The 13,930-nt window shown below is 42.1% G+C and overlaps 1 protein-coding gene across 5 annotated transcripts in view; it reads right to left on the bottom strand.

Annotated features, from left to right (window-relative positions):
• The window catches only part of stxbp5a (syntaxin binding protein 5a (tomosyn)), a 117,346-nt gene that overhangs the window by 50,010 nt on the left and 53,406 nt on the right, over nucleotides 1–13,930 (bottom strand). For all 5 annotated transcript variants that reach the window (XM_072679063.1, XM_072679056.1, XM_072679079.1 and 2 more), the window contains exon 5: nucleotides 9,496–9,630. In XM_072679063.1, coding sequence (XP_072535164.1) covers nucleotides 9,496–9,630 — 135 coding nt within the window. The remainder of the gene's footprint in view (nucleotides 1–9,495; nucleotides 9,631–13,930) is intronic.

The following is a 13,930-nucleotide window of genomic DNA, read 5'->3' as shown; positions in this document are numbered from 1 at the left end:
AAGGCTGTGGGTGTTTAAGGTGTCAGAGAGTTTAGAGCAGAAATGGGACACGCCTCAGGTCCCTTCACCAGTACACAACACTGCTGCTTTTTTTTTCGATGGGTTAATGCGAGGAACGTCACTGGACGTAAACTGCCTTCATGACAGTGTGATCTGATGCAGACCTACGATAGGGGCATATCAAGTGCTTGTAGAGGACGCTCAACAGCACCCTTAGTAGGGAAATTTAAAGAAATGGGACACCCTACAGCCTTTTACAAAAGGCCTCGCCCATGGCTTTGACAAAAACAAAGTACAGCATTAATGTAAAATAAGGCCTAGGGAGATTCCACGTGCTCAGATGTGCACAATATTTCTTGCAACCAGGTAAATGTATGATCAATTCAGAGTTCAGAATGAAACTGCACTAATTATCACACTGTGCTACACAGAGTCTAATTACAGCTCACCCCACGCCAAACACAGCATCATTACAAAGACACACAGCAGCTTTGTTTAGACAGGAACGCCAATATGTTCTACTGCATGATATTCAACCTGCAATCAATCATTCATTCTCTCTCTCTCTCTCTCTTTCTCTCTCTCTCTCCCAATTACACAACATGATGCTTTCCTGCCAATCAATAGGTCAAGTCCTAGCAGGCAGCATGTCGGACGTCCGTAAGGCTGACAGACACGGGGCCTGTTGCTCTGTTCCCCTCGGGCTTCCACCCAGCATGCCAGCTCGCTTGTCTCGAGCACGGCCTTGGCCGTCTGTGAAAGTGACAGACATGCTGCAGACAGGGGTCCTCCCTCCCTGCGCAGCACGCAGTCAAGCTACACAGTGCCATTTCAGCTAAGGGGGAACCAAGACAGAGAGAAGTTCAAGCAGATGTATCAGTGAACGACGCAAAGTGCACTCGGAGGGCACAAGTACAGGATAGCGGTGAAACATTAAAGCCGAACTGTTCCTACATCCTCCCCTTTCCCACAACTGCTTGTCTTATCTATATGAGCTGGCTGAGTCAGGGGGTCCTTCAAATATGAGCAGTTTGTCATTCCCTGTGCTTGTGCACTCTGAGTGCTATTGTATGTGCTATTGACTGAGACTTGCTGGAGTGTACTCTGAGAACACAAGTACCTCTATTGATAAGCAGCCAGCAACCTCACATTTAGGCTGTTTCTCAATAATGAAGAGGCAAAATGAGACAGTAACAGAAGCTCATACAGAGACCTCATGAAGTCGAGGTCACAGATTGTACAGTTTTGCTGCACCTGCAAATTACTGGTGATTAAGAAGCATGTAGAATTTGAACCTTGTGCTAAAATATCACTTGTGATTATAAGCAAAAGAAGAGATTTATGTACAGGCTCTTATGAGAACTCTAATCTGATTCACGTTCATGTCACACTTTACAGATTCTTATTCTGATATTCATGTTCATGTCACACTTCACGGACTCTGGTTTATGTCCTGTGTGTTTGATTCATGTTCATTGTTTTGTTCAATGAACGTTTCACCTGAGGCTGAGGTATTTAAGGGGCTAGCGCTAGCTACCCTTTGCCGAGAAATGAACGTACTGAACCGATTGAAGGTACTGAACTTAGTCAGCGCAGTGACCTGAATGAGCTTTTGTGAACGTATTCAAGGTATTGAACTTTGAGCATCTTCATGGTACTGTATGTAGTCAAGATATTGAATGTATTCACGGTACTTTAGGTACTGAACTTATCTCACGTAGTCAGGGTGCCCAACGACCACGTGCGCTGGCGTTAAGTGTATGGTCCACGAAGCCTCGGGGTCGCCGGAGAGACGTTTTCTCTCTTCAGAAGTGCATTATCGTTATTGTTCATGGGCGAGCCTCATTACCAGGTCTGCCGCTGATCTCTCAGCTCTCGTTCTCATGTCATGTAAGTTCCCTAGCGCCTGACGAGCGCTGCTTTAGTTTTCTCTAGTTTCCCCAGGCACTGCCTGTAGGTTTAGGTTCTCATTTAACATCCCGCTCATTCCCTTTACCCTAGCCTAGCTCCAGGATTTACCTCCAGTCTCAGGTGTGTGTCTTTGCTTTGCCCACGTTACTGTCACAGTTGTGTTTAGTTTTTTCCTTTGGCCCTGTACTTTGCTGCTTTTTCTTGAGTTTACCCTGTTTATTGTTTTAATAAACTCTCTTGCATCGAGCCATCCCCTGCGAGTTTTTACCCTCATAGTCAGATCTAGCCAGTCATGACAATTATCTTGTTTTGTGGATATACCTTATATTTTTATATGTTTTGTCTATAGAATGTAAATCTGATTTAAATGTACTTACATATGTCTACATGTCCTTTTCACACTCTAATGGCCTTAAGAGGAAACAGGTAAAATGTCATCCGTTTAACATGACAGTAAGCTGCTTTAAATATTATCTCAAGGAACTTCCTTATATCTCAAGCTGTTATGTGGACTAATACACAAAAAACTGAATTGCTTATTACTTTTGAATGTTTAAATATCTTAAGTTAAAGATTAGCCATTTAATTTGGTACCAGAGTAAAGAGTTAAAAATTAGGATGGTTCGATTCTAACTCTACAGACCAGTAACTCTATAGATACAAATATTATTTAAATAATACTTTTTATAATAATACTATTTATTATTTAAACCTGCGCTGTAATACTAATGAACTGATAAACCTACCAGGGGGTGGCAGAGACGCTCAACGTTAGTCACAGTCAGATGCTACAGATAAGTTCACCTCACCTGGCTGTTAACATATGTTTCAAACTGTGTGGATGAAGAAACGACAGGCTACAACACCACCTCCGAGCATGAATCGACCCGAAGGAGTCTTATAGATGTCTAGTGCCAGACTAGTGCCAGCATAGTGTATATTTATAGATAAAGCTGCCTTAATAAAAAAGCAGGTGGGGTATTTCTAAAAGCCCAAATGAGAAAATGCTCCCAGTAGACGTATAGGCAGAATCACTGTAGCAGGGGAAAAAATAAGATCATTCTAAAATAAGATCCCTCTACCCATTGGATTGCCTGGATCTATTAAGATTTTAGCATGAGATTTAAGAAATGTATGAAAATGCAGGGATGGCTATTTTTTTTTCACAGCAAAGCAACAGAAAAAAAGTATGCAGGGCGTAGAACATCAGTCGTATCAATGGCTGTATTTAGTGTAATTAACATACTGGAATTCAAGCCTAAGCCTGTCCCTTATTGCACTAGCTTTCACTGCTCTAGAACAAGCACTGGAACCACAGGACACCCAATTACTGTGATTTAGAATATCTCTCTCTGTATCCCAAACATTCTATGCTTCCCTCTATGTCTCTCCCTCTCTCAGACCGCATTCAAGCTATTGCACGGTATGCATGCGTCAAGCTATCTGTTAGTGTGTATGTGCATGTGTGTGTGTGTGTGTTTCGTGTTTGTGCAGTGAACCCATGCTGACATGGCACATTTATCACACTCAACGTGGGGAATGAACTCATGCTATCGGACAATGCTGATACACCTACATGCCTCCATTAAATACACGTTACTACGCAGATACTGCGTGCACACACACACAAAGCTTTCCTTGATGAAAATTGCCAGTGGCGCAATAAAAAATAAAGCAAACAGCAAAAAAAAAAAAAAAAATCTATATTCTTTTTCATTTTAGCTTTTGTTACACGTGCTGCAGTGTAAATGCTTAAGCTGCGCTTCTGGTTCATGCTGCTTGACCTTGCTATGAACTAAGGTCATTATGTGAGAGTACGGTATCTCCGGCTTAGTGCAACTCAAACGGCATCGCAAGAAAGTGCTCATAGCCGACCGCTTGCTGATGCCTTTTATAGTCATTTTGATGTCACAATGGCCTATGGGTAGTTATTTTCTAGCAGCTGTATGTATCTGACATATCAAATGATGCCTACAAAGCTTGCATTAGTAATACACACACAGAGTTTGCATGTATGTGTGAGTGCTGATCGTTCAGAAGCGTGTGTGATGTGTATGTGTTGGAATGTCTCAGAAAGAGCTCCTCTCCCATGGGAAATGAGCCTACTGTGCTGTAGGCAAACTATTGGTTCACAAGGTGAAGGTGCTGTGACACTGACTAAAGTGTGTGTGTGTGTGTGTGTTTGTTTCTGTAAGTGGAGAGAGCGAGAGAGAGAGAGAGAGAGAGGAAGAGGGCAGAGACAGTCTGTATTTATTGGTGTTGTGGATGTTAGCACTATCTTCCTGACTTGGAGCTTTCCTAATTTCAGCAGCTGTCCCCTCCCTCCCTCAATTCCTACTTTAGGAGGAGCAGACCAGGCTTAGAGAGGAAATCACCATGGCAACAAGAGCAGGGTGGGCAGAATACAAAATCTCTCTCTCTCTCTGGCTTGCTTTTCCGTTTTTTTCCCAGGGCTTATGCTTCCACTACGTTCCATGTTTTGCTCACTTAAAGTCTGCAGGTCTTCCATCACATGAATCTGTAAAGTGGTATTCAGACACACTATTCAGCAAGTATTTTGGATTTCATTTCTCTCATTAGCCAAAAACACTAAGTAAAAGTGACAATGCACTGACAGAATACCTCTAACAGGCTTTGTGAGTGTAAGTGTGTGTGTGAGTGAGGACGGGCTCACGTCTACAGCTTGATGCAATTTGCTCAATTTTTAAATGGAGTGCATCCTCTTGCTTTGAGCATCAACACCTGCCACGCAAATTGAGTCTTTGAAACAAGCATCACTCCCACTCCCTGAAAACATGTACATCATAAATACAGCCTGCAGAAATCAGAACACACACTATGCAGCACTCACAGACACACACACAAGCAAACACAGCATGGACCACAATCTCCGGATGTCTACTCAACCTTGGCCAAGGAGAGAGCCATACATCACCGTCTTCGGGTTTGAACGCGGCGTCTAAATGTGCACGCACACACTCATGCTCACTCTCCTGCTCAGACACAGAAAGCCTGATTGCCAGATCATCAGGGTCACAGTGGAGCACTTGACTCATGGAACTCATTGAAAGACCAAAGACATGTGGGCCAAGAGTAAATTTTGAACAGCTGAGACTAAAGGCTAGGTACAAGTGTAGTGGATATAGTTGTATATTTTCTATAGTGTCATTTGCAAAAACAACTTCTATATAAACTGTTACAGATGTGGTAATCTCGACCAATTCGGCCAATAAAAGCTGTCCGGTTAGCGAAATGTGCATTATGTTTAGGTCATGATTGGAAGAATTCACAATGACAAGTTTTTGAAAAAACGACTTTGAAACAAAAGGGAAAATACTTCTTTAATGATAAGTGAGCATGTTGACAAGGGCCTTTTTTTAAAACATGACTGAGAAGTGCAGCTGTAACTAGTTAAGCTAATAACAGATAAGGTCGGAAACTATCATGTTGACCAACTAACATTGCCTACTGAAGAAAAAAAAACAAAAGCAATACCCTTGTATAGTCACGCACGCGTCGCCGCGCCCGCCCCGGGGGCAGTCTCGTGCCGTGGCTCGCAGGGGTTCACAGAGACTTTGAGTTTTTCAGTCACAGTCATGTCATGGACTCTTATTATGAAGATGACTTTTACGTTGACGTTTATGTTTTGTTCATGCTTCACTGTTGAGTTGTATTCCTGTGTTTCACTTTACATTCTGTTAATGGGTTCCACCTATGGCTGGTGTATTTAAGGAGGGCTAACGCCAGCAGCCAGTGTCGGGAATTAACTCTGTGTAACTCTGTTTATCTCAGGTCAACTCAGTGCTGGATCTGGTGTCTCGTAGTGCAGATTGAATCCGTTAGGCTTGTCAACGGCCTCAGGTAGTAGAGGCTAACTTCCTTTGCCTAGGGACTCTAGTGTATCTGCCGAACCATGACTGCTTGATTACCTGAGGTTGTAGTGTACCGAAGGGATCTGTAGGGGCTTGTTCACGTGAGTGAGCTTAACTCACAACGCTTCGTTCTTGAAGCTAAGTCACGGAAGTTAGCTCAAGTACGAGCTCTAGGTATTGCCTGTGTTCAAGAAAGCTAGCCCTGTCATTGTATCGGTTCTGTTGTTTGGGTTTGACAGCGGATCCCTCAGCTTAGGAGGAAGTTTCAGAAGCGCCTGACTAGTGCGGTCTTTTGGTTTTCACGGTTTTCCCCAGGGACTGCCTGTAGGTTTAGGTTAGCATTATCGTTCTGGCTCATCCCTGGCACGCTAGCCTAGCCCTCGCCTCTCACCAGCCACAGGTGTGCTCTTTTGTTTGCCCAGTTTTCGTTGTCACGTTTGTCTTTTGGTTTATCGTTAATCCTGTTAATCATTGTTGCTTTTTCTTGAGTTCTGCCTGTTTTGAGTTAATAAACTCTCTCGCTTTGGTCCATACCCTGCGAGTGTTCACCCTCATTGTCTGACCCAGCGGATCATGACAGTATAGAACACAAGTCTTCATCTTCAACCGAAAACTCTTCTCATTAGCTGCTCTACAGTAGAAGCCTATTGCCTAAAAAGGTTTTATTTTTAAATATGTTTTCAAATGTATTCTTCAGTGTGCTGCCAAATTGTTCTGCTACAGAAACACCAGTACTTTGCCCTTAAACTAAGCCAACAACCCGTTTGTTTTTTTGTTTTGTTTTTGTCATTGTTTTGGCTTTGTTTTTGTTTTTTTTGTTTGTTTCCAAATTTTTCTATCAAATTATTTGACTAAATGCACATCCCTAGTAATTGCATTATCTTCAAAACTAACATTAATACCACCTGTCTAATATCAAGTTCGTCCCCCTTGTGCCGCAACAACAGATCTGAGACCCACAAGACCTCTGAAGGTATCCAAGTAACAAGTCCTGTCGCTGGCTCACGGTTTGTCTTTACTTGCATCACTTTTTGTAGGTACTCACCACTGCATCCCCAGAAAAACCCCATAAGAGCTGCAGTTTGTCTTTTGTCAAAGTGTCCAAAATGAGATGGAATTTACTGCTTTATTCCCTCTATCCCCATGTGTGGTGGGTATGTGACTCAGTTATACAGTGGTTGTGCCAAAATCCAAATCTTATGTAAAAAAAAGAGTCAACATCACTTGTTTTTCATCTTGTATACAGGCTAACATTTTCTCTTTTTGAATGGTAAGAATGGTATACTATTTCTGACAAGAGGGGCATTCATTTTTAATATCCATGGCCCAGAGACAGCATGAGCCAAACAAGCACGGCTTTGCCCCCTTATCACAAGGCTGGACAGCTGTGCAGGGGAGAGTGCCAGGGTGTGTTCCACTTGGCATGACTGCAGGCGTTAGGGAATGCTTACCTTGCCTGCTTTATTAGACATTTTGTATTGTTTCGATTTTAACTGTATGACTCCTATCTAATTAAAGGATTGGCTTTGTAACTTCATTCTCCCTGGACCAAGATCACAGGAGCAGTTTAAAGTGTTCTCAAGCTGAGAAAGTTTAAACTGTGGTGGAGGAATGTGTCGCAAATGAGCTACAGGCTCCAAGTTTCCAATCTCATTTAACATTCTAAAATATTAAAGTATAAAGTACCATATTTTATAATAGTGCTCTAGGCAAAAGCTAACATGTTATACCTGAGCCGATGTATGTTTATGAGGAGTGTGCCCTACCTCCCTGCTCTTGCTGTTGTAGTTAATTATTTCAGAGGAAGGATGTTCTTTTCCTTTATTGTTGCAGTGCTATCTTCTTTGTTTTCTCTGCTATAAAGAGTAAGTTTAGCCTAAAGCATAATGAGACACCTTTCGTTTTAAAAGCCACTGTTAAAAATACCCTATACGAACAAAAGTAATGAGACACTTGCTTATTCATGGTTTCTTCAGAAATCAGGGAATTAAAAAAGCGTTTATCCTGTCCTATCCTGAGTACCTGTCTCTACTGTCCAGGGAAGAAGGCTTTCTACTAGATTTATGAGGAACACTGCACTCAGCAACAAGATAGTTAGTGAGGTCAGGATGCTGGTTGATCGCAATTCCGCCTCATCCCCAACGACCCAACTCATCCCAGAAGTATTGGATGGAGCACCACCATTCCCGGAGAACACAGTTCCACTGCTCCACAGCTCAATGCTTGGGGGCTTTACACCCCTCTAGCTATTAGAAGCTAACTAATAAAGGTATTTTGAATATTTTAATACAGTAGGAGTCCTCAGACATTTGATGGGAACTGCACTTCAACCACCTGCTGCCTTCAACCTCTGCAAAGTGTCATGACACCTTCTCTTTTGCTGTGGCAACATGCCACAGCCCCCGTTTATATCAATGTGGCATCATGCCACAACACCTACAATATCAACATGCCTTCCTAGTATTCCACTTCCCGCGGCATAGACTGTCACCATGCCAACACAGATAGGCCTGCCCACTCAGCTCACACCAATTTCGGTAGCTGTGTAGACCTGGGGCAGCATGGCAGCTTCTGACCCACACTGGCATGATCTCAGCCCTCCAGCTCTCAAGCTGACCACTGCTGTTTTGGAGCATGGCTTTGCTGTTTTTTGCTGTTAATATCATCCCACTCATTCCCAGCAGTCCTCCATTGGATGCAGTTCAGTATCCATAGCCAAAAGACAGCACAGTGCCAGTTCGTCTCTTTAAAAAGTGGCCAAAGTTAAATGCTTATGACCACAGAATGGCCAGACTGGGCATCCAGTAGAGCTCCCTAGATTGAAGATGACCTACGCTGCCAAAACCTTGCAAAGTCAGTGGAAAATGACCTTTTTGAAAAAAAAATATGTCCCACATTTAATTCCACATTTGATAACTATTGCTACATTAGCACAAATACACTTCTATGCTAGCACTTGGTTTACTAATATTCATGGGTTTGCTGCTACAACTGCAAAGATTTTCTATGGGGTTCAAGTCAGATGACCACTCCAGAATCTTCCAGGACTTCTTGTATGGTAAACAGCTGTAGAATGTGCAAGAATCAAGGCAGTGAGTTAATAAACTCAGTAGACTCACCTGCGACAGTGACCTGCACAGTCCCAAAAAGCAGCCAGTATATCGAAATTCAGTAAAAGAGGTTAAGAGGAGTGTGTGTGTGCTTGTGTGTGCTTGTATTGAAGACACAGTGTGCCCAGTCAAGCAGTCAAAAACGCTGTCGGCTCTCCCCTTTAGTCAGTCACTACAGAGGCAACAGCAAAGGGCAGAGCAGGTCTTCTGTTGACTATCCTGTCTGTCTACTGGGACATGGTGTGTATGTGTGTGTGTGTGTGGTTAGAAGGCATCTGTCCACACTAATGTTGATGTGAAAAGACACCTGCGTGTGTGCTTACAGTGATCTAAACAGACACCTGCACTTACTGCTCTAAAAGACACCTCGGGAGGCCAAAAACGGGGACAAAATGTCTGAATGAATAATTTAAGAGGAGGGGGATCGAGAGATAGAGAGACAAAGAGAGACAAAGAGAGAACAGTTCTGTGTCTCCAAATTTACAGGTATAAGTTATCAATAACACAAAACAGGTCTAGAAGAATACTATTGCTACAGGACACATCCACAATGCAGGCTGCAGATAAGTATGTCTGTGTGTGTTTGTGCAATTCACACTCACAGTTCAATGGCTTTGTTCCACATGATGGTGTATCCTGAGAGGGTGAACGACTCCACATTTACAATGTGGATGTTTCCTCGTTCTGTGCCGATATACAACCACTTGCTTTGGAAAGGCAGATGACAGAATGTTATCCTGAAAGCGAGAGAGAAAGAGACACAGATAATACATTGAGCAATTATTTTCATATACAATACAAAACCCAATGAGCACAATAGCAAACAGCATGTCTGCAAAAAAGGTGAGATGACTGATTTAATTGATGTTACTAATGCTGTAATTGTGCACTGCCTGGGCTGTGACTGAATGGAGGAATAAGCAAATGAAAGTGTGTTAGTCGGACCTGACGGCAGCTCTTTCCCACAGGTCCCTAGGCACGTGGCTAGAGGAGCGGAGGGGAAGTGAACACTTCCATTACTGAGCTCTTCTGCTTAATCACAAATGTTAATCCCAATTACAGCAGTGACAGTACTGACTCGTCGGCCTTGCTTAAGTGCTGCATTTTCACACAGAGCCACCGCGTTGCTGTCAACTGGGTCTCGCTGAATGTGACTGATTAACCATAAGACGTAACAGTTCACGCCACAGATTACAAAAGCATGGTGTAAATTTATATGAAAATCTCCTAAATCTATAAATCACTGAAAAAACGTAGAGTCAGGCCAATTTAAAATAAAAAAAAAGCAACTGATTACATAGTGCTTTTTTAAGTGAACTCAATTTTGTGTAGTCACATTTTTAGTCTGTATCTCAGTATGGCCAACAATTCATATTAGTAATTTACTGCAGCTAAAATATTTTGTAAGCTTATTGGTCTTACCCTCCAATTTGTTTACTGTTTAATACCACCGACTTTAGGACACCCCTCTTATGTGAGGGAGGACTGTCTATTCTCAGCCTTCTGACCGTAGATGGTTGTGGTGTTGATGGGATTTGAAATTATGATCTCTCACTCTTGACAAGCAGGCAGTTAGACAGTCAGGCCACTCCAGAGGTATTAAAACATTTACTTTATTACTGTGAAAGGTAAATTTACTGTGCTTTTATGTAGTCTAATTCCATAGTTGAGTGGCACAACAGTCTAACTGCTGGCTTTAAGAGATCATAAGGGCTCAGTGTTCCACTGGAAAAAGCCTGCCAGTCTGGGAACATTATGTGGTAGGGGTTAGAAGTCTTAACCTGAAGATGGGGATAAACACATTGAGGAGGAGGCACAGAGACTTTTCAAAACTCAATATGTATTGTTGACCAAACTGAGATGCAGAACAAAAATAAAATTAATTAGGAGAACTTGTGGCTAACAAAGCTGAATTAATTTAGGAAATTCTCTGTAATCAGTTACTTTATCATTTTAAGGTGGCCATATATACAAACATGGACAAAATTGTGGGTTCCCCTTGGTTAATGAAAGAAAAACCCACAATTGTCACAGAAATAACTTGAATCTGACGAAAGTAATAATAAATATAAATTCTATGAAAATGAACAAATAAAAATCCAACATTGATTTTAAACCATGCTTCAACAGAATTATTTTAAAACTCATTTTTTAAACTCATTAAACAGGCCTGGTCAGGGCTCATAGAAGGCCACTTTAGAATAGTCCAATGTTTTCCTTTTAGCCATTTTTGGGTGTTTTTAGCTGTGTGTTTTGGATCTTTATCCTGTTGCAAGAACCATGGCCTGCGACTGAGACCAAGCTTTCTGACACTGGGCAGCACATTTCTCTCTAGAATCCCTTGACAGTCTTGAGATTTCATTGTACCCTGCATAGATTCAAGACACCCTGTGCCAGATGCAGCAAAGCAGCCCCAGAACATAACAGAGTCTGCTCCAAGTTTCACAGTAGGGACAGTGTTATTTCTTGATATGCTTAATTTTTCTGTCTATGAACATAGAGCTGATGTGCCTTGGCAAAAAGTTCAAATCTCATCTGTCCATAGGACATTCTCACAAAAGCTTTGGGGCTTGTCAACAAGTAAATTCCAGTCTGGCTTTTTTTATGATTTGTTTTCAACAATGGTGTCCTCCTTGGTCCACTTTGGCTCAAACAACGACGGATGGTGCGATCTGACACTGATGTTCCTTGAGCTTAAAGTTCACCTTTAATCTCTTTGGAAGTTTTTTCTGGGCTCTTTTGTTACCATTCATAGTCCAGGGAGTTTGGCTACAGTCCCATGGATCTTAAATTTCTGAATAATATGTGCAACTGTAGTTACAGAAACATCAAGCTGCTTGGAGATGGTCTTATAACCTTTACCTTTAACATGCTTGTCTATAATTTTCTTTCTAATCTCCTGAGATAACTCCTTCCTTTGCCTTCTCTGGTCCATGTTGAGTGGACCAGAGTAAGCATGTCACCAAACAGCACAGTGACTACCTGTAGCCCTATATATAGGCCCACTGACTGATTACAAGATTGTAGACACCTGTGATGCTAATTAGTGGACACACCTTGATTTAACATGTCCCTTTGGTCACATTATTTTCAGGGGTACCATCATTTTTGTCCAGGCCTGTTTAATGAGTTTACTTTTTAAAATAATTCTGTTGAAGCATGGTTCAAAATCAATGTCGGATTTTCATTTGTTCATTTTCATTGTATTTTTATTTATTATTACTTTTGTCAGATATACATCTATATACAGTAGGGAAAAAAGTATTTAGTCAGTCACCAATTGTGCAAGTTCTCCCACTTAAAAAGATGAGAGAGGCCTGTAATTGACATCATAGGTAGACCTCAACTATGAGAGAGAAAATGAGAAAAACAAATTCTGAAAATCACATTGTCTGATTTTTAAAGAATTTATTTACAAATAATGGTGAAAATAAGTATTTGGTCAATAACAAAAGTTCATCTCAATACTTTGTTATATATCCTTTGTTGGCAATGACAGAGGTCAAACATTTGATTGGCACACACCGTTGCTGGTATGTTGGCCCATTCCTCCATGCAGATCTCCTCTAGAGCAGTGATGTTTTGAGGCTGTCTGCGGGCAACACAGACTTTCAACTCCCTACAAAGGTTTTCTATGGGGTTGAGATCTGGAGACTGGCTAGGCCACTCCAGGACCTTGAAATGCTTCTTACGAAGCCACTCCTTTGTTGCCCTGGCAGTGTGCTTGGATCATTGTCATGCTGAAAGACCCAGCCACGTTTCATCTTCAATGCCCTTGCTGATGGAAGGAGGTTTGCACTCAAAATCTTACAATACATGGCCCCATTCATTCTTTCATGTACACGGACCAGTCGTCCTAGTCCCTTTGCAGAGAAACAGCCCCAAAGCATGATGTTGCCACCCCCATGCTTCACAGTTGGTATGGTGTTCTTTGGATGCAACTCAGCATTCACTCTCCTCCAAACACAACGAGTTGTGTTTGTACCAAACAGTTCTACTTTGGTTTCATCTGACCATAAGACATTCTCCCAATACTCTTCTGGAACATCCAAATGCTCTCTAGCAAACTTCAGACGCGCCCGGATAGGTACTGGCTTAAGCAGGGGAACATGTCTGGCACTGCGAGATCTGAGTCCCTGGCAGCGTAGTGTGCTACTGACGGTAGCCTTTGTAGCGTTGGTCCCAGCTTTCTGCAGGTCATTCACTAGGTCCCCCCGTCACACCAAGCTGCTTGCCTATTGCAGATTCAGTCTTCCCAGCCTGGTGCAGGTCTACAGTTTTGTTTCTGTTGTTCTTCGACAGCTCTTTGGTCTTCACCATAGTGGAGTTTGGAGTGTGACTGTTTGAGGTTGTGGGCAGGTGTATTTTATACTGTTAACAAGTTCAAACAGGTGCCATTAATACAGGTAATGAGTGGAGGACAGAGAAGCCTCTTAAAGAAGAAGTTACAGGTCTGTGACAGCCAGAAATCTTGCTTGTTTGTAGGTGACCAAATACTTATTTTCCACCATTATTTGCTAAACAATTCTTTAAAAATCAGACAATGTGATTTTCAGAATTTTCTTTCTCATTTTGTCTCTCATAGTTTTGGTCTACCTATGATGTCAATTACAGGCCTCTCTCATCTTTTTAAGTGGGAGAACTTGCACAATTGGTGACTGACTAAATACTTTTTTCCCCACTGTATACACATACAATTTGGCTATGCTTGTTTATTGTTTGTAATCAAAACAAAGGAAAAGTATTTTTATATTTGAGGATAAAGCCTGGCTTGGTGTAGGTGTGGATACAGTGTGTTTCTCACCTACTCTCAGCACGTGGCCACATCCACACACACCCACGCACTTATATACACATGCACACAAACACCTGAGTCCCACTCTTTACACCAACACCCTTCACAATCATGCATATTTATGAGTGAGAGTGAGTCAGGATACCATGCATCACACTCTGCACACACACCAACGCCTCACAAAAGAGCACTAGCCAACCCCACAAGCTGGACTGCCGATGGCTGGAGAAGGAAGAAAAAAA

The sequence above is a fragment of the Salminus brasiliensis genome, chromosome 1, assembly GCF_030463535.1.
Source record: "Salminus brasiliensis chromosome 1, fSalBra1.hap2, whole genome shotgun sequence".
Taxonomy (NCBI): Eukaryota; Metazoa; Chordata; class Actinopteri; order Characiformes; family Bryconidae; genus Salminus; species Salminus brasiliensis.
This window is presented reverse-complemented; position numbering and strand designations above follow the sequence as displayed.